This window comes from Agelaius phoeniceus, chromosome 15 (assembly GCF_051311805.1).
Source record: "Agelaius phoeniceus isolate bAgePho1 chromosome 15, bAgePho1.hap1, whole genome shotgun sequence".
NCBI lineage: Eukaryota > Metazoa > Chordata > Aves > Passeriformes > Icteridae > Agelaius > Agelaius phoeniceus.
In genome coordinates, this window is record NC_135279.1 from 6,991,767 (window position 1) to 7,017,255 (window position 25,489).

Below are 25,489 nucleotides of genomic sequence, written 5' to 3' on the forward strand. Positions count from 1 at the left end.
CTGTGAATGTGACTTGTGAAAGTGCAGCTCCAGCGAGCTCTTGGTCACAGTTGGCTGCTGGGTGTACATTCAGCAGCTGTGTGGGCTTATTTTTCCAAGCACATTGAATGCACGATAGCAGCGTAGTTTCTTTATTAATCTCTCTTCCGTTCTTCTGCTTTGAGTTGCTTTTCTTACCTCCTCTAACTTGTTTATCTCTTGTCATGACTTAATTTCTTATTAGAAGAGCATTTAAAACCACTTCTGCACATGAATGCTTGCAGATTCCAAAAGAAGAAAAAAAAAGCTCCTCTTGTTGTGCATGGAAGGATAAAAGTGAAATGAGTCTTCACAGCCTGATGCAGATTTTCTATAGTTCAGTTCAGGTTCATAGTATTCCTTCAGTGAGGTTCCAGAATACTTCCTCAGTCCCTTAGTCCGTTATTTGTGACTTTGTGCAACCAGACATTTTCAGAGAATCATAGAGTGGTTTGGGTTGGAAAGGACCTTAAAGATTGTCTAGTTTCAAGTCCCTTGCCTTGGGAAGGGATACCCTCCTAGACCAGGTTGGTTGAAGCCTTGTCCATGCTGGCCTTGAACACTTCCAGGTCATTTCAGCCCAGTCCTCTCACAGCAGCTGCCTGGGTGCTCCTGGATGTCTGTACATGCACTGTGCAAGTGTTCAGCCCTGTGCCACTTCAGTGACCTGTGCTTTTACTCTTCTTTGCTACTGGGTGCCTGACACCAGTTGTAGTGCAGACCTTCAGCTGTCAGGCATATTCTCCTTGCCATGGCAAACCAAGCTAGAAGCCACTGAGTACTCACCTTAATGGTTCTTGGTAGAAACTGCAGTGCTTTGTGGCTTAATTCCCTCAAAAACATTCTCCATGGGGAACAGGACTCTTTGTGGCTTTTGAATCTGAGTTATTGCTTTTGGATTCCAGTGTGAGGACTGGAAATTCAGTCTTGTGTGCTCTGAAGAGTCCCCTTGCAGGACTTGCTGGGAGGTAAGGTTTTGTGCACCTTGGCTTGGGAAGCAGGCAGGATGACAGGACTGGCAATGGAGCTGATAGGAAGGGAAATTGCAGCAGAATCAAACTTGAAATGTTAAAATTTACTGAGCCAGTAGGTCAGGAATGAGTGGGTGAGGAGGGCTGGAAAGGGATGGAGTCTAAAGGGCTTGTAGGGAGGTGGTGGTTGTACAAAAGCTGCTTTGGAGAAAGGGCTCACAGAAAGGAGAGCTCTCCCAAAGGGATATAAGGGTCAGGGCTTGGCAAGGAGACTGAGAATGTGAGGAAAAACATATGTTAGAAAAAGGTGAAAGTGTGGAAGAAACAATATTGGCTCAGTGTTAGGAAGGAGGTATATCTTGTGCATAGTGCTATAACTACAGCATTCTGTAGCATCTGGCACTTCATAAACATGTTGTGTGAACAAGTTTTAGCTACAGAAGGTTTGAAATGCCAGTTTCCTGGTAACTGTGGAGCTTTAGGCAGCATTCAGACAGAAATTCTGGCCCAGAATCCAAACCAGTACAGCTTATGAAAATGCAGCAAGCAAATATATCAGTAGAGTAGGGGAAGAAGGATCCTGTGCCATGCTTTTGTCCTTCATGATTGATCTTTGTATTCAGCTTAATTAGCAGTCATTAATTGATAGCAAAAGTGGAGGTTATATATTGGACTATATAGCCATAATTGTGGAATACTTACTGAGCTAACAAGATTAAATCTGAACTATTATAGGAGTCTTCTAAGCTTCAGTGATTTTCTTTTGTTTAACTTCCTCCCTGAAACCAGATTACCTCTTGTTCAGAGTTTCTTTTCATGCTAAAGCCAGCTTTAGTCAAAGCAATTACCTGAAAGAGCTGTTGAAAAGAAAATGTTGCTGTACATAACTCATTGATTCATTGGCACCACCTTATAAAGTAGAAATTATGACTGGCATGAATAAGGGCTATATTGATAATAACAACAGTAGTAACAGAAAGAAAATATGTCCATTGCATGTATTAAGCCCTAATGGGATAGAAAATAACTGGTACCATTCCTTGAAATAATCCGTCAGCACTGCTGAGTTGCCTTTGTGAATTTCCCAGGTGAATTCCTTTTCTGGAAATTTTATCACAGGATTATAATTAATGTGTTGCACAAAGCTGTCTTGTTTTACCAGTCGGGTGTTCTGCATAGCACCTACCTGGGCAGCAGAGCTGTAGGGAGGGAATGCTTTGGGGTGCAGCCTGCATGGCACTGCACCTTCCTGTGTTCCTTTGTGGTTTCTTTACCAACAAGCCTCTTGATCTGCTGTCCCTCAAAATACTGGTGGTGTCTCTCCAGCTATTGTATTACAGTGATTGAAGGTCAGACTTTAAAATGATTTCTGTATGTGTAGCTGAGACAGACCAGCTCTGGCAACTGGTGCTGGATTTACAGAGTACAGTATTAGCTAAGATGAAATCAATAGCAAGATATCTGACCTTTAGAGGAAAAAAAAAAAAGATAAAAAAGCCCTGCATAGAATCAAATGGCTAATGCACAGAGAGTGGGATATTTCTGTGAAAAGGGGACAAAGTCTGATAACAGCCAGTGCAGCAACCTTGGCTGAAGGGGGGGTGTCACAGTTGTGTTCAAAGCAGTGCAAGAGCAGCAGGAACACAGTGTGAGAAAGAGCAAACCCAGGCACAGTTCAGAACTAGGGGACAGTCTGCATTCAGACAGGTGTGCACTTGTGACAAAGCTGCTGGGAGCTGCTCGTTTTGTTTCATTTTTGCTCCACAAAATGGCTCCCCTTCCTATAGGGAGAAGGCTAAAACATGGTTGAGCAACTGGAAAAGGAAGGGGTCTTGAATTATAAAAATGCTCAAAGAAAAACAGTTATACAAATTGAGCAGCCCTGTGTATTCTGCAAAAGGAAAACTGAAGCTCTCCTAAAGCAAAAACAAACATGAGCCTAATGGTAGGTACTTAAATCACAGCTGATTCTTCTGTAAAGAGGCCCTTCTGTGGTGTTGGGACTTATGGTAGGAAGGGAGATATTTACAACAACATTGTACATAGCTCTTTAACCCAGCAGGCTGCCACTTCTAAACCAGAAAATTGGGGATTTTGCCAACACATGATGCATAGATAAACACAGAGACAGGCAGGGTAAATAGTTTCTATTTCAAATAAGCCAGAACAGTAGCACACCTATAGGGAAACTTACTTAAATGGCTTTCTGTATGCTTATATCTTCTGAAATTCCATGAGTGGCTTCTGACCATATATTTGTGCAAGTGATTTGTTTTAGAATAACTTAATGTGCAGTTGCTTTTCATTCTTGCAAGTAACATCAGTTTTGGGCCTCTCAGTACAAGAAGAAGATTGAGATAGTGGAATATGTCCAGAGAAAGACAAAGGAGCTGGGGAAGGGGCTGAAGCACAGGTCTGATGAGGAGAGGCTGAGGGAGGATCTTCTTGCTGTCTAAAGCTCCCTGACAGGAGGGCAGAGCCAGGTGGTGTTCAGCCTCTTCTCCCAGGTAGCAAGTGGCACAGTGGGAGGAAACTGCCTCAAGCTGTGCCTGGAGGGAGTTAGATTCAATATTAGGAAAAATTTCATCGCTAAAAGAATTGTCAAGTGGTGAACCAGGCTGCCCAGGGCAGTGGTGGAGTCACCATACCTGGAGGGATTTCAAAGTCTTGTAGATGTGGTGCTCAGGAACATGGTTTAGTGGTGAACACAACCGTGCCAGATTACTGGTTGGACTCGATGATCATAGAGGGCTTTTCCAACCCAAACAATTCTGTGACCATCCAGGTAACGCTTGCAACCCGTGTGTTGTTGATTCCAGTTGAACTTTGGATAGCAGATATCGAGGGCAGGGTAGTGGGGAGTGGCAGAGGTGATTCTGGCTGACCCTGTTCATGTGTGTCCCCTTCAGTGCCCACTGATATCCCTGACACCTGGGCTGTGCAAGAGATGTTTCCTTGTAACCATCTCACCATTCTAGAAGGGTGACTGTGATTTTAAGACTTCCACGCTTTTTGGAGTATTTTCAGTCTGTTGAAAAGACAAGCAGAACACCCCACATTTTTCACTATTGTTTCTGAATTTTATTTAGTTAAAAGTGAAAAGATTACTTAACATTTGTGTGGTGTAATAGAATGCTAATGCAAAGTGGGTTGTGACTTTTTGTTAAATCTCAAGTGACTTGCAGACAGTTCAGATTTATCTAAACCAACCAGATTTTCCTCAATGTTTTTGTATTACTTAAATAGTACTGAGCTAATGTTGTCAGCTGTTAAATTTTCATCAGGATATACTGAAGACACCTCGTCAGGAATAACATGCTGTAAGCATTTGAGTGGTGTTTGTTGGTCTATATCTGGAAATCTTTAATCTCTTAATATCTTGTTTCCTAATTCTTTTCCTTTATCTAGTAACATTTCATAGCTCTGTCCACAGCTGAGAGAGACTTTGATCTCTACTGTGGTAGAAAATTTTGTACTACTTTTCCCACCAATGCAGTTTCTGTTATCTCTCACTGCTTTCTCTGTTGCTTTTTAAGCTAAAAATTTTCAAGCATACAAATTTCAAGGTGCCTGCATGAATTTGGAGAATGCTTCTTCCTCATTCAAGATGCTCCTTGTTGCTTTTATGTTTTTTTCACTGTAATAACCCAACTGTGGCCACTTTTGTTTTCACTTCATATTTTAGTTTTGATCATGATTGTACTGAAGGAAACAGTACATAATCTGTGGGATTACTGTTTTTAATAATCCCATATATTTTAGGTAAATTTATGTTGGCCATAGTGTCTACTTTCAGAGTTATTTTTGGCTGTTTGAGGGGATTTGGTGGAATTGTAGCCATTTAGAAAATGGTATTTTCCAACAGATGTATCATATCTGAGATTCTTGAATGTGATTTCATGGGAGAAGGATGGGATTTTTCTCTTTCAAGGCTTGAGAAACTTCCTATCACAGTCTGCTGGTGCTTTCCTCCTTCCATGTTTATGAGTGGAAATGTTCAGAACAAGGGGGAATCGTGCATTAAACAGCTTTTATCGTAACAGAGGGCAAAAAGGTTGGTGGCACACGTGCTGTGTTGTGATTCTTTGTTTTCAAAAAGGACTGTAATTCCTTTCAAAAATACATACTGTTCTCAAGTTTAAGATCACAAAGACAAGCTGCAGAAGTGCAGTGGGCATGAACATGCTCTTCTGTGATTGTTGGTGTTTGTGATAGCCATCACCAGTGCTGCAAAACACGTGTGGATCAGTGCTAGCTAGCAATTTCCACAAGGATTTGAGTAATGATGGCAGGGTAATGGAAGAAAACACTCTATAAAACTTGGCTTCAGGCATCTGTATTTCAGATTTTCCCTGATGCCTGTATGAAACAAAAATACAGCAAATAGCCCTCCATGTCTGAGATGTCTAATACAGGCTTGAAAAACAATTGTGAAAAGGATGTGCTGGTATCTGGCTCCCCACCCTCCTTCCAGGGGAACAGGGAGAGGCACTTCTTGTCCAAATTAAGAGATGCAATGACTTCCTGTATGTCTGCCACAGTATAGATTCATCTGCACTCGCTTTCTTTAGGCAAGCAGAAGATTTTCTTTGTTTCAGAAAACATCTTTAGCTGTTTGAATCTCCTTTGTTACAGATTTTAACTTCAGCTATGTTAAACTGAGAGTGCTTAAAAAGACCTTTTGTTTCCAGCTAATATATTATACTGGATATTTTTTGGTGGTAGATTATTTTGCTGAAATCTCATAGTTGTGCTGAACCCACTTCTTGAAAAGGAAAAAAATTATGGGAGACTTAATTTGATTTGCTCTTACATTGCAGAACTGTAATGTTTTCTGAGCTGTTATGCAAATAGATTGTTTTTTTTTTATATCTTGAATAAAATCACTGTTTATCCCAACTATTTTTAGTAGCCAAAGATTATTATACTCTTGGCATTCAAAAGGATAAATTTATTTGCATTATAAACTGTTGTTGGCTCTAAATGAAAATCCTTTAATGTTATGACCAGTGTATCAGACTAAACTGTGTTTCCAGTTGTGCAAACAGATCCGTCTTTCATTGGTTTCAGCTGCTGGGAAGTTCCTTCTGCCTTGGGTTTTGTGTCTTTTGTACCCAGCTCTGTGGCTTTGGGTTGTTCCAAGATATGTTACACCATCAGCCAGGACAAAGGAGCTTTGCACACTGTTGAATCCAGACATCTGGCATTTGCCATTTCTGTTACTCTTCCTTTATACCATCTATACCTGTTTAGCTGATGAGTGCATTGTGTTTGCAAACCCATTTGTTTCTCTATGAATTTGAATACATGTCCTTGTAGACGAAATGTGCATATGCAAAAAGCTGATGTTGGCTGCTGGGGTTTTACAAGATCAGCTTTTAATGTTGTCCTTTCTTACAGTAGCCTGCACATGGCAGATAACTCTGAAATCTTGTTTTCACAATCTGCTTTGTTTAGTTGTACTTCCCACTGCAGTGATATTTGTGGCTGCATTAGGAAGAAAAAAAATACTTGTACTCCCCAGAATGACTGATAAACAGCTGTTTTGTAAATGCCTATAGCAGATGAACCATATTCTAATGTTTTTCAGCCTCTAGGCAGGTATTGATTTGAATGTGAATTCATTATTCTAGCTGCACTGGAGTTAAAAATAGCTTGTGTTAGTGAGCCTAATTCTTGGGCATATAGTCACAGCTTTCAATGCGTGAGACTTCTTTTTTTAAAATCTTATTTTCATAAGAATATGGTTATCTTTAGACTTTCTTCACAAGAGAATAGTGGCTTCCTAGTGCATAACATTTAAGTACTTCAGCAACTTGGAATTAGGATTTTTCTTTTTTTTCCTTTGTTTTGCCTGTTAGAAGGAATTTGGCATCTGTGTAAATTTGTTTCCCATTTCAGTTGCAGATCGTCTGGGCTGTGACCCTCGAACACGTTTCCAGGTCCCACCAAACACCAAGCAGTGGATTGCTTTACTACAGAGAGGAAACTGTACATTTAAAGAGAAAATACTGCGAGCAGCTTCACATAATGCCACAGCTGTGGTCATTTACAATAATGTATCCAGTGAAGAACCTGTCACAATGACTCATCAAGGTAAATAAAATGTAATCTCCTTCACTATAATACTTTTGCCATATAAACTATTGCTGAAGAGTTCTTGGCATTGGACAGATGGTATTGGAAGTAGCCATTCACTAATGAATTTGCATATATGCAATATAGTGAAATAAGCCAATAATTCTGCAAAGTTATTTTCCTTTAGCATACATTTATCCAATGAGGAACACTTTCCTCTGCAGTGGGGATGTGGGTGTGTTGGAGTGAGGAAATGCCTGTAAGAGCTGAGGAGCAATCTTTCAAACCTTTCTGCAGAAGAGAAGCTACATACAGATATAATGGGAGATCTAGAATTTTACAAAGCATCTGAACCTGGAGAATTTTGTAGCACTGTTCTGGTGGGGACCTTCAAATGTTAACAGCTGTACTTTGGGGTCTGAGCCTCCATGCTTTTTTGATGGCAGTTTACAGAGGATTCTCTTTCTACAGTGGAAGTCTGAGTGCCATACAGGAATCAACAAAACAGTGATTTGGATTTGCCTCTGTAAATTGTCCAGAATAATGCTGGAAGTCTGTTTTTCTAGAGAGTTCTCTTGTTTTACAGATGCCTATGTGTAAAATGTTACAGTTCCTTGTGACTTGTTGCTGGAATCCTCATATGTAAACATTTTCCTTGGTTAAAATTATTTTTGCAATTCTGATAACTTCCTTTTTCATTTTTCCAGAAGATTTCCTCCTTTTGGAACTATTTAGCTTAATCAGAGAAGGCATATCTCTATATTTGGTGGTGATACTGCTGGCTGATTTTTTTTTAGGGTATTTTCAGTCTCTTTTAGCATAGGGGGTTGCTTGGAAACTAGAATTTCTTAATTATTGCTCTGCATATTGTCACACAACTAGAATTTAATTCCTTGACTAAAGAAATGCTATGGTTGTTTCTTTCTTTTTTTTAACAAGGCAAATGTTGAGAGGTTTGACCTTCCCAACTCTCTATATCACAGGAATTTTGCAGGAGGGTTTCGACCTCCATGTAGCAATTCAAAGCCTGTTGACAGTTGATTTTTATCTCAGGTACCTTGCTTAGACATTTTTATAAGCAATCTGCAGGTGAGAAGTCCCATATTCTAATGAAACATTTTTTGCCACCTTCCTGTTTTTTGTTTTGTTTTGTTTTTTTAATATCCCCCATTTCTCTCTACAGTTATAGTGCCTTCTTAATCCTTCTGCTCTGGACTCTTTAAACTACCTCTAAGAATATTTCTATTAATATGCTCCATTTAGCAATGATTGTAGTTTCTCCTGTGGTCTGGAATATGTCAGTGTGTGAGGAAAAAGGCTACTGCTACTAATACAGTTTTAGCATTGGTTGGCTCTATTAGATGTTAAATCATATAATGAGTTTGATTATAACTTTAATACCCTCTTTCTCATAATGCTGTGTAGATTTGGCAGTTGCTTTACAGCAGCAAGATGGGGTCTGTCTTTTAATAGGAAATCCTTGTTCACTCCCTGTTTAGCTCAGAAGATCAGTGTGTTGCCTTTGGAACTTTATCATAGGCCCAGTAGTTCTGGTTGCTTGAAATACCATCTAAGATGTAAAATCTGAGAACTGCAGCAGGTAAAAGAGTGTCTTGTAAGGTAGCTAGGCAGCTGTTTGGGTAGTTGATATTTGGGAAAAAGACCAATACTGTCTTCAGCATGCTGAGTTCCAAATATTTACTCTTACTTATGGCAAGCTTTAAAAAAATGCAGGTACTGGAGATGATGCATATTTTAGCTTTGTGTATTTGAAATATTGGGGTTTAGGTGCATGTGCTCAGTATACTCTGGAATCTACCCTGGTTTGGGCTGAAGGCTCTATCTCAAAATTAATGTTGGACTTGAAGTGTTCAAACTACGTGACAGGCTGAAAGTAATTTTTTAGAACTGAAGTAGCACCTGGAATGAAGAGAAATGTTGCTCCACAGCCTTTGTTTTGATTGTTATGGGCATGCGAGGGATTTCCTCAGCAATCACTTTGCAGAGCTTCCTGCAGATAACTTCCTGGTGGGCTGATGGAGGAACTGTAATGTTGTGTAATTGAGATGTAGACTTCTCCTTTGGTGTTAGCCTCAGTACAGGGAGGGTTTGGAATCCAGCATTCCTCTTCTTGAGAGTTATTCCAGGGGGGAGACAGATTCCTGAACCTGTGCTTATGGGATGAGTCTTTTCTAACACTGTAATGCAGATTTGCACACATTCAAGCCATTCCCTGGTCTTCCTTTCTCTGCCTTTTCAACTGTAGCACTGCTTGTGTGCTTTTTAGGTGGTGAACAGTCATCTCAGGGGTCTCTTCCAACCTAACTGATTCTGTGTGATCAGCTGATTAGATATTCCAGTGCACTACATCACTTCTCTTTAGTGTTTTCTGTCCCTGAAGGCTGGGAGGAGCTGACCCTGTGTATTTGAGAGCTGTTCTGCACTGATTAAGTTAATGTGTTGGAGGTGGTAGCAAGTGAGGATGGAGGTGAGCCACCAAGCTGGTGTTACCTCCATATGATGTCTATTGCTGTGCAGTATTACCCTTTTCTTTAAAAATGCAGTCTTCACAAAACAATTTGGTAGCTGTGTTGATGACCAAGTTAATGACTCTATATTTTCTTTCCATAGACCAAGGAGAAAGTAGACCTTGTGTTATTTTATGTTTTACTGTAACATAATCTTTGTACTGCTCCATATTAAGCTTTAGAAATAATCTGTCTTCCTGGTGAAGCAGAGAGGAAAGCAGCAACTGCTTATAATGCACACTATGAGCTGCAAGCTTTCCTGCTTGGATATTTCCATGAATTCCAATCACCCGCTTAGACAGTGTCTGTGGTAAAAATAAATAACACATTACACAGATTTTTGTATGTTGCCCACCTGCAGAGAGGTGATTCCCTGTGAAAAGAGCTTAGGAAGCACTTTTCACCTGTAGGATTAATATTTTATCCAAGCTATTTTATGCTTGAATACACATTTGAAAATTGTATTCTTATGGAAATTTGTTCGTACTCAAAATGTTACTTAGCAGAATGGCAATTCCTTCTGGTGGCTGGATAACAACTGTCACTCTGGAATCAGTCTATCATCACTGTGTCAAATGAACACTTTCTGCTCTAATAGCAGAATTTACTTTCTCTTGTGTCATAGTCCACCAAGTCTCTGCCCCTTCATTTTCACCTTTGAGTTTTAAAGTAGGTAATGACCTTCAGGAATTGGTCAGCTTTTGTTAATAAATACCTGTACTTCTGTTGATGTTATTTGTAAGATTATTTTCTTTTCTTTGTGCATATCCTTGTATATGTCAGTGTATACTTATTTTGCACAATCCTGTAGATGTCTTTTATCAGCCTAAGCAAAGGACACCCTTCCCAGCATGGGTTATGTTAGACTGTGATGTCACTGGCAGGAAGGCAGTTTTATGAGTGGTTTTGCTTGCTGCTTCTGTTAAAGCAAAACTGATGCTGTCTAATGTAAAAAAGAGCCTATGTGGTGAAGAAAATATGTAGTAGCTGTCTCCTTTATAAGCAGTTATGGGAAAAGGAAGAAAATTCAGGTTAAATAACATTTTGATTTTTTTTTTTTGTTTGTGTGTGGTGGAGACAATCCTGTTAAGTAAAAAATAGTTAAATATGGAGAGGTTGGAACTGGGTAATTTTTAAGATCCCATCCAAGCCATTCTATGATTTTAAGATACTGAATTTCTGTCTTAAAATCTAGACTTTTATTTTGATTTATAGAGAAGAATATATGCCAAACAAGCCTCTAAAGTTCAAATTTCATACTAAGAATTTATGGAAAAAATATAGACAGAAAAAGAGAAACACATATAAAAGAGTCAAAAAGAAGTTTCTGGATTCCAGTAATCATGGTTTATCAGCACCTAAAAATTTCCAGAAGTATATAAACAGCTTTACTTGATACAGGTAAATCTTTTAAGGTCTTTTGAACCAAGATGCAGACATATCATCAAGATCAGTCCTCATTGCTCTTCTAAAGAAACACCTCATTAATTTTCTGGAGGAAGGTGTTTCTGTTCCATGGTGAGCACAGGTGACATTCCCCTGCCATGGCACTGTGCAAGAACTGTCCCTCATGGGCTCCCAGAAACATGGCCCTCTGTTTGCTTAAAAAGCACACTGGTGTGGGAAGCAAGGGCTGTACGTGCTTTGAACTGTGCTAAATCTGCCTGTATGTTCTGTGGATTGTTTTAGGTCAGTGGGTCAGAGGCAGGAGGGACTGAATGCAATTTGAAGTTGTTGCCACCTAATGGCTCTTCCCTATTCTTGCCCTCATTCCTAGTGGGTACAATAGAGCTGGCAGTCGAGGTGCCACTGTCCTCTGTTGTGGCACTGATCCCTGAACACCTCATCTCTTAACTCTGCTGCTTGCCTTTTTCTCACAAATGTCTCTTTATGTAACTCTCAGCTGAACTGATGCATGAAAGCTCTGGCAGGGTGCACTGCAGATTATCTTGCACAAATGTGTGCTGATAAATGTTTTAGCTCTACACCAAATCCACTGCAAAACTTGCCCTGGATTATTGAGACCTACTTATAATCCACAGGTCCAAACTAATTTTATTTTATATTACAATATTGTTATTAAAATGTATTATTAGTAATTTATCCTAGACTATTAGTGAAAAGGAAAGAGCTGAGTCATTAAAGCTGAAGCCTTTATAAAAGGCAAAGTAATTAATAGTTTAAGCATTGTTTACATATATTTGATCTTTTTTTTGTTTATGTTTGCTAATTGAAAATATGGAGGATGAGTGTCAACAGATTTGTTGTTGATCCCATTTCCCACTACATTCCTTGGAGGTGTATCAATCAGGAGAATCTGTCACACAGTAGATGGAGGTGTGTGACACTTAGAGAGGTGGAGAGGAGTGTTTGACATGCTGATTCTGGACCATAAGGAAGCCCTTGTCTCTTCAAGGCAATCCAGGGAAACCCCTTTACAGAGCCATCATAGCCTTGGTGCCTTGCAGAACTGCCTACCAGTGTTTCTGTGTCATACATGCCTCATCCACAACTGAAATAACAGCAGTCAGGCTCATTTTAACTCAGCCAGCTGAAAGGGTAATTAGTTCTGTGACTGTGAAAAGGCCCACGGGACTGTTAGTGACTGTAAGTAATTACATTCTTCTTCTTATCCAAAGTCTGAGCTCCAGCAGCAGAGTAATTCCCCATATCTATGGACTCAGTAGAACCAAATTTATGATATTAATCTATGAATATGCTATTTATAAATCTCTCAAAGTATTTTGTGGTGTCCTTGGGTAAGGCTGTCTTGCCATTTCTCTCTGGTACTTTGCTGAATGTCCAGATTGAGAGATGTGTACAGAAGTCTATAGAAGAAAATCCATGAGCATGACAAATTGCCCTTTTTTAGATATCCCTGGGATTTTTAGCTGCACCATCCATTAGTGGAAATATAAACTGCTATCCAGAAATGGCAAAATGTAAGCCACCTGCTAGCATTGGTCACACTATGGAATGCAAGAGACAATTATCAAAATCCAAGTGTGTCTTACATTGATGAATGGGTCAGTGAGGTCTACACTGCATTAATATTATTGAGGAATCAAGAATGTAACACTGTAACAGATTTTGGACATTGTTTAGAAGTATAGAAAGTGAAGAAAAGCTGTTTTCAAATCAGCAAAAATATCTTCTGAAGATAGGCAGACATAGATATTTCAGAAATGTGTTAAACTGTGACATTTTTTTTTTCAGTGGTTTGTAATGTGTTAGGATTACCCCATTTCCCTAGTCAAAACTTAAAGTGATCCTTCAGCTCTTTATTCATTTGCATTTGTTCAAGGTTTGGATATAAAATTTGGTCTCCTTTGCTAGCATAACAATAAAAGTATTAATGCCTTGAAAGAGACTGCAAATCAGTTTACTTGCAATAAACATGGTTAAATGCCGTGTAAAAATGTGAGTAAAAGAAATAAAAAATCCCTGCACAGATTGTGGAAAGGAGATGATCAAGTGATACATTTCTTTGTGCCAAGCTTTTTTTATTCTTCCAGCATTATTCAGGTGGAATGTCCGTTTCCTTTAAAAAAGATAAAACTGTAGTGCAAGCACATGCAAAGAAGCCTTGCTAAGAGAGTGTGAAATGTCTGTAAAGTCACTGCAACATCTGTCTGCTTTTCCCATGTCTAGACTTGGTTTTTCCTAGTGTAAAGAACCCAAAACGTCACATGCACAAAATATATATATATTTATGTAATTCCCAGGAGATAAAAGTCCTTCCACAGAAAGGGAATATGTGATATATGTGGAATTATCAAGGTGATTCAAAGGAGGGGAGCACAAGAAGCCCCAAGTCCCCAAACCCAATGTCCCTGCTGTTCTAGGGGAACTCTGCTGCAGTTCAAATTCCAGGGATTTATAAAGTCTCTCCCCCTTCTTGGCCCAGCCATGGGTCTGTCCTCCTGCTGCCTATCAGAAGCATTGAAGTAGCATGTTTAAAGTCTGGGCAGAGATTCTGGAACTTGAAGACTCTAACAATAAAGAGGAGGGTGCATCTTGTAGCTTTATAGAGGATCTTAATTCTTCTAGCAGTGCTTAGTGTCATATGGCTTGGGATGGAAGGTAGAGATGCTCCTTGGGTGAGGAGGAAATGGTCTGCAGAGAAGCCAAAGCCCAGCACTTTTTGTACATACTGATGCTGTGTTGGATTTTGAGAGGCTGTGAGCGTTGGTTTTCTGGAGTGGGCTGGGTGTAGGACAGAGACAGCTTGACCTTGACAAGGCTGAGGAAATCCAGGGGTGTGGCTCCCCAGCTCACGTGTACCAGCAGGATTTGGACTTGTGAATGAATCAGGATGTGGCTGTGACTCCCTGTTTTGATTGCATGCAAATTGCTCCTTAAGAAACATTTCCCTGAGTGTCAGAATAGAGCAATTGGGTTATGAAATAATGTGTCAGCAGTTGTCATCTAAATACAGCCCAACCGTTTTCTCAATTGATTTTGCTATTTGGCTCTCCTTTTAGGAACTCTTGGTCAGAGTAGATTATAAAGCTGATCAAAAATACAGCAAGGACATTATACTCAGGCATTGTTTCTTGTTTAATGAAGGAGAATTGGCTTATAAGTTTATTATTTATCACTTATGAACTTAATGTGCTACAGACTAGCACAAGAATCTGATTAAGCTTTAATATTTGTTTTGAATTTAATTGTGTCACGCCCATCTTTGAAAAGCTGCTCTTGCTGTTTCTGGTTTTCTAATCATATGCCTCAATCAATGCCTGTTCTTCTTAAAGGAGCAGGACTTTGTGAGGGTCCATCCTGTCTGCAGTACAGCAGTGCCTGGCACATTGCAGAACACTGAAATGTGTGTAATCATGTTTAGAGGGCACAGAGCAGGACCCTCTCTACCTGACAGAGAGAAATCTGTTGAAATTCTTCTTGCTACAGAGAAGAGTTTGAGTGTTCTTCAGATTCACATTGGCAGTATTTCATAGAAGCCTTTTCCTCACTGAACTTGAAATACCTACTTCTTTGCCCTCTTGAATTGAGAGAATTCAAGTCTTAATTTTAGAAGCTTTTTTATTTAGGTTGTTTTGCATAGTTTTGTGCAGCAAAGAGACTTGTGATTTCTGAAAATACCTGCTTTTGGGATAGAAGGTTGTTCCACTAGTTTAACTGAGGCACCTTGTGAAAGCCTGACTTTTGGGTAATAGTTTCAAATGCTGCTGCCCTTCATGATTTTTCTTGTGGTAATTTAGTAAAATCTGTTCTGGTGTCTGATACTACATAAAATAGGCATCCTAAACTAAATGTTTACATACAGGGAATAATTCAACATTTTCAATATTATTAAGGCAACAGGAAGACAAATGTCTTAAAATGCTACTAGTCTCATTTTAAAATTAATGTATATTCTTGGCATTAAATTCTTTTCTTGTTTAGAATGCAATAACTGTCAAATATTATGGTCTTTTTCTGTTTTCAGAAATACTTGATTTGGGACATCTCAAATAACATATTCTACTCTTGAGATTGCTCATGTGTTGACAGCTTGGATGTGCTCTTGTTTACTTTCTGATTAGATCAAAATAAAAATATGTGCAGCTAGACTGGTTTTAATGACTCTGAAGATATGCCAGGGCTCGTCCTCTTGGTGTCTGCTTTCCCATAAACCTGTTTAGAATGCAAGAGTTATTCTTCACAACGCATTTCTTTCTTTTGCATCAGACAAAAATGTTAAGGTACCTGATAAATGTGTGGGTTTCCCCACTGTTTTGCCATGGAATTTTTATTTAAAAACAGTTCTCCCCAAGCCTGCTTTTTCTAGCAGCACAGCTTTGCATACAAGTCAGTATGCCTGTCCCTTGCCCTTTATCTCACTGGTTCCATGGATTTTATCCTCTGTGGCTGAATCCCTTCCCTTGTAGAGGTGATCCTTGCTTCCACCTCTGTTCTCATGCAGCTCAGCTGTCTTCTGGTGTTTTCACAGACCTCACAATTGGTCTCAAAATTTCATATACAGCCATAGCTTTCATTAGTGTTTTCCTGCTTTCTTTGTCATTTTCTGGGATCCCAAATTGTGTTGGAGTGGTTTCACTGTTAGTTGATGTTATTCCAAGAAATCTGTCCCTCACAGTAATAGGACTGATCCCTTTCCTGGGTACTGAATAGTAGGTGTTGCTGTCATTTTATTTCTGATATAATGCATTCAGAAATGCTTAGCACACAGCTACAGGATTTTAACAGAAGAATAGGGAAGTAATAGAAGAATAAGGAAGTCTGGCTTTTGAGGATGGGCAGTTCTATTTCCAATTATATGATGATGATGATGATGATCCTATTGCTGCACTCAGAAAGGCAATAACATTTCACTGTCTGAATCCATCTTTTAAGTGACTGTCTGGACCAATCTTTTCCTTTATCAGGGAATGGGAAATTTGTGTTTTCTAAGGAAGTACTCTGAAATTTTCACCAGCAGAATTATTCAGGTAAATGTGCTATGTTTAGGTTTTTCAGAAAGAAGTGATGAAAGGACTCAGTTGCAGTTAAATTTTCTCTGCTATTTAAAGAGAGGACAGCATTCTTTCATAAGCATGAGATTAGTGCAGTCTGTGTGCTTCATGCTGTGTCTGCAGCATCAGCAGCCACTATCAGAGACTTATTGCAAGGACTTTAGCTTAAAATATCAGCCATTAGCAAATCACTGACCTTTGTTATGAGTATCTGACTTAATCCTCAGTTCTCTGCAAACTGTGTTGCATCAAATCACAGTAGTTCAGTGCCTCTTACAGGTGGTCTGACACTTGCCACACTCGAGGTGGGATCTAAGGTTTTGCCCTCCCCATGTACCAGAAGGCAGCTGAAGCATTGCAGCCCTGGTTTGCAGCTGCATTTTGCCAGGCTGCCATTCCCTGCACCTCCAGTGGATGCTGGGAGGATTGAAGGTGTCTGAAGTCTGCTCTTTGAACCATCCCTATCTTCAGCTTCAGCCTGGTATCCTGGACATAGTTAACCATATTTTGAGCTTCAGGTAAACATTTGGTAGTCAAGAATTAACAACAACAAGACGATGAAAAAACCTACCAAAAATCCCAACACAACAAAAGCACCACAAATATTTGCCTGTGATGACACTTGTAACGTTTCTTTGAGATGACTTTTTATTGACTTTCTGATCATGCTCTTTTAGAATTGCTAGGGCATGTGAATAGGTCAGTGAGAGAGCAAAGCAGTTTCCTTATGAGCTCTACAGGAAACTCCTGGATGTTGCTGTTTTTCCCCTAGTCCTGCTTTTACTGTCTTCTAAGCTTTTAATTTCTTCTGACTTCTGCTCTCGCAATGTAACATTACACAGATTTAATGATTAGTCACAACTTCATCCCTTTTCATACACAGAGTTGTATAACTATCCTAATTAAACATGCACATGGTAAAATTGCAAGCTAGAAAGAGCTGCCTGGGCTTGGATGATAGCAATTAAATGATTTATGTTTACAGACATCAATATTTATCTTATGCCTACCGTCTGTCCTAGCTTGTCATCTGTGGTTCCATGTGTACTTCATTGGCTTTAGTAAGCAATCCAGATTCTTTTCTCTGGACACTGTGTTCTTGGCTGAGGAGAATATTGCTTTTCATAAGATCATGGAGTAAGACTATATTCTGAGTTGCACAAACACTCTTAGTCTTTCTGTCTTCACCTGAGGATTTTTTTCTGCTAAAGTTTCAGAAATACAAGGTTTCAAGGTGCTTAAAATAAATGAGTCACTGTCTCCTCCTGCCCCCAATTGTTCTCAAACAGGGAGTTCTTGCTAAAATTATTTAGGGTGATGCCCCTGACAAAAATACGGATGAACCAAGTCCCAGTTTCCACTGAGCTTCAGTATGTTAAACAGACACAATTTATTTTTCTTTTCTGCAGTTCTCCTTGGCTCTGGTGGGGTCAGAAGCAGCAGTAGCACTTTGGCTGTTCCCAGTTGAGTCATTTGGAATGCAAATCACTTTGCAGTGATGCCAGAGGTTCCCATTGTGCTGGGCTTTATATAAAACGCGTGACAGATTGTCAGCTTTGTCACATTCCCTGGGCAGCAGGGAATAGGTAGAGGCTTCAGCTTTGGATTCAGATAGAGCTGGACTAGTATCAGAAGATCTTTGTCATCTTTGCTTTGCAGATAACTATAAATCATGTTAGAATGTTAGACTGAGTGCTTTAGCTTGATAATTTGATACTAACATAATTTCTCAGTGCAAATAAATTCCTCCTGGGGAAGCTTAGCACAACATGTGCTCTGGGGAATACAGTCTTCCTGTACCCTTCCCTGCTTTTCTACCCTGGCTGAACTAGATATAAAGAACAGAAGTGAAGTCTGGGGAAAATATCAAGCAATATAAATTATCTGCTCTTGATTGATCTTGCACTATCTGAGCTGCAGAGATTTGGGGTTGCAGGAGCACGTGCTGCATCTAAATACAGGATCTTGCAGGAAGGTTATCTCTTGTGCTGTAAAAATGTGCTGCAAGCCTGGGCAGGAACTATCTTCCCAACCAGACAAATAGGAAACTGGGTAGATGTCCATGAAAATAAAGCTAGTGATGGACTTTTACTCTAAGATTTGCTGGCTTTTAAATATCTTGATTGCTTTTGCATGAAACCAAACGTGGTACTGAAGTGTCTCTTGAGAGCTGGATTAAAGTTGATCTTGTGTGAGTCTGTGCTATACTAGAGATTAAATACATTGTGTTGAGTTTTCATTGGTATTCAAAGCTTTTGAATCCTGTGGCACTGTTTCAAAAACATTCAGAAAGAAACACTTTATTTTCCTATTCGGTCCCATGTTAGCAGGACAAGGCCTGAATGACTGTAATTTCAATCTTAAATAAAGCTTAAATTTCTTGAGGAAAGCAATTTGAGGGCTGTGGAGTGGGCTTGGTTTTTTTTAATTATTGTGAAAATTTTAATTTCTGATATTATCAGTTTTGATTCTTTTGAGTAATTTTGTCAGCACAATCCACATCACCAACGTTAGTGAACTTAATAGGAAAACTGATGGTAGTGACTCTTAATGTTACTATTTAACATGGTAAATTCAAAGAGTAACAAAGGAACATTTAAGGCTCTTGCACAACTCTATTATAAGTCCCCATTTTGGAAAATTATGTAGCTGTCAGCCTGAAATATTGTGCCCAGGGTTTCAGGGGTGCTGCTCTTTGGGCTCTTGAACATCATTTTGTGGATACAGTAGCTTCTTAAAAATTAGGTTGTGATTAAAAGACTTTGAACAAATGCTTTGTGTTAAAATAGGACCTCATGTTCTCTACTGTCACACTAGGTTCTCTGTAGCTTAAATCCACTCTAAATCCAGAATCTTGGTGCTGAAGTCGTTTGCCTTATACAGTTCCTCTCTGAGGGAATGTGAGTTGGAGCAAGCAGATGGAACAGGCAGATGAACAGATTTTGCAAGCATTTTGAAAATAGGTCTTGAAAGGGTTTTTAGTATTGGAAGCAAATAAGTCTGGATGAATAAAAATGAAACTTCACGAGTTTTTTTTTTTCTTTCTGGCTTTGGTTTTTCTAAAAATTTTCTTTCTTTTAACTTAGAATTACCCTGTGTTCAAGATCCTCTTTTTTTAATGAGGTCTTTGCTTTAAAACATAGGTGCTCTCTCTGCTCTATAGGTAATTTTTGTTCTTTTTCAGCAAGGCTTATGGTTTTCCTATTATCCTTCTACCAATAATTTTCCCTTTGGGACAGGAAATAGTCTAGAGGCAAGACACTATGAAAACAGATGGGCTGCACATTGAAAATGGAGCTGATGAAGCTGACAGCCTCTTTGAGATCCTATCAAGCATGTCTTTGTATGGGTGATAAAATCAGCAGCCAAACTTCTGCCAAGTTTTTTCAATTCTCTTCTACTTTGCAGCCACATAACTACACAGGGGAGCTTGCATAACTCTCCACAGCACTGCCTATGCTAAGGGCACTCGAGCAATATTCTCACTCAGGTCCTGAATGTTTTTCTGAGAGTTGCCTGTTTAGGTATTCACGGCTTCAGGTCTGAAACAAATACACTTCTGAAAGCTTGTTCAGACTGCACACAGTAATTACAATGTGGGAAGTACTGTGTACCAGCAGTAGAGATCTGTTACTATGTGTGGAGCTGCAGAGAGTTTAGGGCAAAATTGAAAATCTGGATTTGAAGGACAAGGCATGAGTAGAGTGCCCAGTAGCATGTTCCATGTGCCACAGATGGCTTAGATTGAAACCTCTTGAGTTGTCAAATGGCTTTGCATTTGGAAAATCTTGTGAGCAGCATGCCATGTTAATTTAAAATAGAAATTAAACTTTTTTCCCCTTTTTATAGGAACTGGAGACATTGTTGCTGTCATGATTACAGAATCAAAGGTTAAGGAGATCCTGAATTACTTGGAAAAGAACATCTCTGTCCTGATGGCCATAGCAGTGGGGTCCCGTGTTCCTCCAAAGAACTTCAGTCGGGGCTCTCTAGTCTTTGTGTCAATATCATTCATTGTTTTGATGATCATTTCTTCAGCATGGTTAATATTTTACTTCATCCAGAAGATCAGGTACACAAGTGCACGTGACAGGAATCAGGTAAGGGGTCTCTTCTTTTCTCTTAAGTTATGGAGATATATTTCATATTTCAGTATACAATATTCAATATTTCAGTATACAATAATCAATAGAGAACAAATAAGGAATGCCCATCAAACTAGTGCTCAGAATCTCTTTGTTCCAAGGCAGAGCATGTTGCCAGAAAAGGATTTTTATGCAGTTAAGTGTTTTCATCCTGAGCAGCAGTAGTATAGATCCTATTACATGACACAAAGGAATCAAACTGAAGCAAAATACTTGAGTTTTGGTTTGTGTAAGTCCAAAAGTCAGATGAATTCTGTGTTGGCTGAGTAATACGTACTGGATGTATGTTGGGAATGAGGAGGAAAGTTAAATTGTGAATCAACTTGTGTAGTGTAGGAAAACACTGAGCAAATGTTACAAATTCTCTCAATGCTCTTAAGGATATGTTCTGTAATAGTTAAGGTAGTTCATAAATTGTACAAAAGTATTCCCACACCATAATCTGTTATGAATATTAGGGTAGGAAAACTAAGGTGTAGAGCTGCTTAGTGATCTGTGTTAACTTTCAGCTTTATTTAAGATCACCCTTGGTAAGGAATGCCTAATTCTCCTGGTCATGTATTTTAACAAAAATTGTGTCCAATATGCCTTTCTTACATTTTTTTTCAATTCTTAATTTGTTTAAGCACTGAGTTATATATGGCCATACTCAGAGATCTAGACTAAATCAAGCTGTCAACTGAAACACAAATAAACTTTAGAAGTAAATGTTTTACTAGTGTGGACTTAATGACCTTCCACATTGTGCCTTGGCTTTTATTGAGAAGGGTCAGTAAACCTCAGGAAATCCACAGTGCCCTCTTTGCCCTGCCTCTCTGTCAAGGCTAACTTAGAAACTTCCTGACCTCTAGGCACTGTCACCCCTTTCCCCCAAATTACAGCTGGTACACAGCAGCTGACTGTGGGCCAGGTTTTTTTTGTGTTCTGTCAGACCTAAAATAAATCCAAACTTGCAAAACTTAGGCTGTGGCACAGGATTTCCTTTTCAGTTACTATAAATAGTGTCTGATGCTGCGGGTCCCATGGGCATCCTGTAGATTTTCTTAAGGATGTCATTCTTAAATGACCACACTGTAGCCAGTACTTAGTGTGGTCCCTTGGGATGGTGAAAGTTTAAATATAACTATAATTTAATGAATGTCTGTGGAATACTAAATTGTGCCTTCTCTATCCCCTACATGGCTTTAGGTTCTTTCCAAATGTCCACGTTTCAAAACAGTTGCTCCATTGGGAAAGGGCTCTTATGACCTTTTTTCTTTCTTTAGATTTTTACAAAGGTCAGGAGAAACTTGATGAAAATTTTATGTGGTTTAAAAAGCTGAGCTTATTAAACTTTAATAAGAAGGTGGCGACAGCTACAGCTTATTTTTAAAGAGCTTTGAGAGCTTTCACAAAGACTCTACTGTTAGTGATGAAATAACTTGGTTTAGGCTATGATCTTGTTTTTAAGTTATGTCAAGGCACAAGTTTTTCTGGTTTTCAAATCAAAGCCATCAAAAACTTGCTGTGTTTTGAAGATAGCACAAGTAGATATTGGTATTTCACATCGCCGTTCTTGCGCGCTTCCGCCGGAGGTGTGAAACTCTCTTGCATGTGGAAGTGACCTTTTCCATCCAGACAGTTGTGGGTTTTAAAAGCAAGCATATGCTGTGTGCCTGTGCCCTAACTTATCAAAATAGCAAATCCTGAGCATTTCCAGTGTTAGCATGAAAGAGTATTTGTTAAAATTAGAAAATGGAAGAGGTTGACCTCTCAAACGGAAGAGATGGAAGTTATTATTTAGCAAATCTATTTACGTAAAAGAACTTCAATATGTTGGAAGAGTTCTGCTGAAATACTATGCTTTCAATGTGAAAATAATCTTTAACATTTCTTGTAGTGCATATACAGTCACATGCAGTAGAACGAAATGTAGATACTCCCCACATTTACTTAGCTGGTGGAGTTGAGCATTTTAGTTAAATGCCATTTCAGCCTCGTTCCTCTCTTAGTAATCATGCTTTTGGTTATGCAATGGTTATCTACTCCAGCAGTGTGCCCAGTGTGTTCTGTGTCATTAAGTACCCAGGCCAATATGCTTGTTCTGGAGCATGTAATTTAGATCGGCTTAAATTGACCGAATTCTTGCAAATTGAAGTTAGGGTGAGATTTCTGACTTTAGCAAGCATATAATTTCCCATCCCAGCTCTGCTTCTGATGCTGTGCTTCCTACATGGATGTACTTCAGTAGCTGGGACTGTCTATCTGATTTTTTCCAAATCCTTGTTCTAAAAAATATAAAATAAGAGCTGCTGTTCTGTGAAAATCACAAGGAAGAAAAGTGCTTATGTAATTTTAGAATAAGTGGTACAGTCAGTTGTGATACAGACTTCTGAGGTCGCTGTGTTTCACAAATACAAGCAACTTTCATTGCAGTTTGCATGTGGGGAAATGTGTGAGGTACTCCCTATGAAGGATTTGGGTTTCAGTTTTAGAGAAGGTGGGCACAAACCTCCACACATTCATTGCAGGCTGCAGGAGAGGTTTTGAGAGCTGCATTCTGAGAAGCAGCCTATCTCTTTCAAGGACAGAGTACTTAGTACAGGTTGGAGGGGAAAGAGAAAATACTTCACTTCTGCTTTTTAAGTCAGTTGTTAACCAAGTGTGATGTCTCATGTCCATGAAGGAAGATGATGGGATCTTTGTTTCAATCACTGCCCATCTCTGGGACCCCAGTGGGAAAACGGTGACAAACAGCTGTTCTTTATGAGCTGGGCATTTCAGTAGGAATCAGCACTTGGATGTCAGAAAAAACTCCTTCCATCCAGCTGTGGTGGTCATAAAGCAGCATAAACAGCAAAAAAGTTTGGCCTCTGCATTCAGATTGAGGTTATCCTCAGTATTAATTTCAGCTTTATTTAAGTCTGTATTGGCTTATTTAGATTTTGTGACCCATCATTTTTTTCTTTTATGAGATCCTGATGGTTTTGAGTAATAGCAAGAGAGAAACTAGGTTACACTGGGAGGATCTTTTGCATCTCAGAGTAGGGTCAGCCTGCTCAGAGTGGAAATACAAAAATAATTCAAGCTTAAGAGAACAAGTAGTATATTACAGCACATTGAATAAAAACCAGTATGAACAGAATATAATGGAAATAACCGGGAAGGGGATATTGCTTCAGCTTTTGTCCTGCAACCTGGGTTTGATTAGGTTTGCACATCAATGTTGATTCACTTCTGTGGGTCTCTATACAGTCCATGAGTTTTATGCCCATGCTTGTGGGAGAGCATTTGAGGATTCAACTGTTGGCTATTTTTCCTTCTCAACAAATCTCTGTGCTTTGCTGTGTTTGCATTTTGTTTTATGTGTTGGCCTGCTGCCATAGTGTGTATTGCAGTGGTATTATTGAGTCCAAATAAGTCATTGTAAAGGACACTAATGAAGCTTGTTTATCAGGGTTAATTTGTGTTCTCTTCTTTATCACTTTATTAGCGTCGTCTTGGAGATGCTGCCAAGAAAGCCATTGGTAAATTGACAACCAGGACAGTAAAGAAGGGTGATAAGGTATAATAATAAGATCTCAACATGATAAACTTGAACATCATGTTTATTTTTTACTGGGGAAACAATCTCATTTTTTTCTTTGGTTTCTGATTTATGACTTTGCCTTTCTTGTTGGAGGCTTACTTTGTCCTATTGTGGCACAATATTTTGTGTAATTGTTAGTATTGATGTGTGCTGTGTGTTTCAAAGAAGGTTTTCCTGCTTAAATACTATTTGCACTCCATCTGGCAACTGTGACTGAGGGTGGTTTTGTGTGCTGGCTGACTGGGAGGGTGTCCTGCCATGAGTAGATAGAACTGGCATTGTTTATGTGGAATTTTAAAGCTTAGAACCTTATCATATGTAAGTTCTGTAAAGGAAAAATAAATTCAAAAGACAGGTAATTGAAGATAATAAGTAAAATATAACTATTTAGTAAGTTAAGGGAGGGAGTAAAGAGGTATTTCAGTCAAAGTTACTCCAAGAATATTTCTTGCTAGTATACAGACTAAAATATATGGTGTGCTATGTCCTAACTTTTTCCACTTTTGAGAGCAGTATTGCTTTATTTTTGATTCTGAAAGGAAAAAAAATAGTCATTAAATCTTCCTCAACTTTTAGGTCTAATTTTCAAAAAACAGGGGAATTCTGGCTATGATTTGATTTTTAAAATATTATTTCTTATGGCCTTTTTATTGTGATTCCTTTTTTCTTTCTTATCAACGCTATCAGCAGTGGGAAATTAGGAAGTGATAGGAAAATTTGCTTCCAGAGCGAAGGCAGAGCAAATGTCTTTCTGTTCTTCCTCCCTCCCTATGTAGTTCTATTTCAAAACAGCCCACTGCACTAAACCTTTTCTGGAATGGGAGAACATACAAATTAGAGGAACCTTTCCATGTAAAACAGTGCTGTTGTCTTGACAGCATAAATTCAGAGCTGGCAAGTGCTGTGTAGGTTGCAGTACAGACTGCATGAAGTGCACATGCAGCTGAACAGAGTGGGAAAAACCTTTTCTTCCTCAGAGGAGCCATCAGGATTCTCTGTGGGGCCTTGCTCTGGTCTCTGTCTTGGTGTCTGGCTTGTAGCTGCTTGGCATCAAAAAGAATAATGAAGTTGAGCTAAGAGAAGGCACAACCTGTTTTCTGTCACAGGTCCAAACATTTTAAATATGTATTGTTGATGCCATATCTATATATAAATGAAGTCCCCCCTTTTTCATTTGAGATTTTAAAATATCATATTTTAAAATGTAATTTTAAAAAATCATAACTTCTGGAAAACAGAAAAGGGAGGAGCTGGTCAATCAGTGATCCTCATATTCATGTCTTGATAAGAATGATGATAATTCTGCAAGTAAGCAGCAGACATAAATATGGGACTACTCTGTACTAAGTAATGGTGCTCATTCTGGCTGTAAAAATGAGCCCCAGAAATTTTATTCTGCCAAAACAAGCAAACAAAAAAAATCCTGGATAAAATAGAAATGTTAGCTCAAAACTGCACGGAAAAAAAGGAAATCTAGGAAAGTCTCTACCATATTTTATAATGATTTCACTGAACATTAGAATCATCTTAGGCCTTAGCTTATGTATGAAATGATGATTTACCAGCTCCAAGAAAGGGCAGTTTTGCATGTATGAGATGCTTTTCTTGCTTAAGTCATGTTGGAATATAATTATCCGGTCACTGGGTTTGTGGTTTAATAACAGCCACTTGGCACAGTGCTGTTCATGTACCAGTCACAACTACT

The 25,489-nt window shown here is 39.0% G+C and overlaps 1 protein-coding gene across 6 annotated transcripts in view; it reads left to right on the forward strand.

The window, feature by feature from the left end:
- RNF130 (ring finger protein 130) overlaps nt 1–25,489 on the forward strand; it is a 55,722-nt gene that overhangs the window by 3,817 nt on the left and 26,416 nt on the right. For all 6 annotated transcript variants that reach the window (XM_077186593.1, XM_077186590.1, XM_054642637.2 and 3 more), the window contains 3 exons: nt 6,891–7,085; nt 19,921–20,171; nt 23,689–23,760. In XM_077186593.1, the coding sequence (XP_077042708.1) occupies nt 6,891–7,085; nt 19,921–20,171; nt 23,689–23,760 (518 nt within the window). The remainder of the gene's footprint in view (nt 1–6,890; nt 7,086–19,920; nt 20,172–23,688; nt 23,761–25,489) is intronic.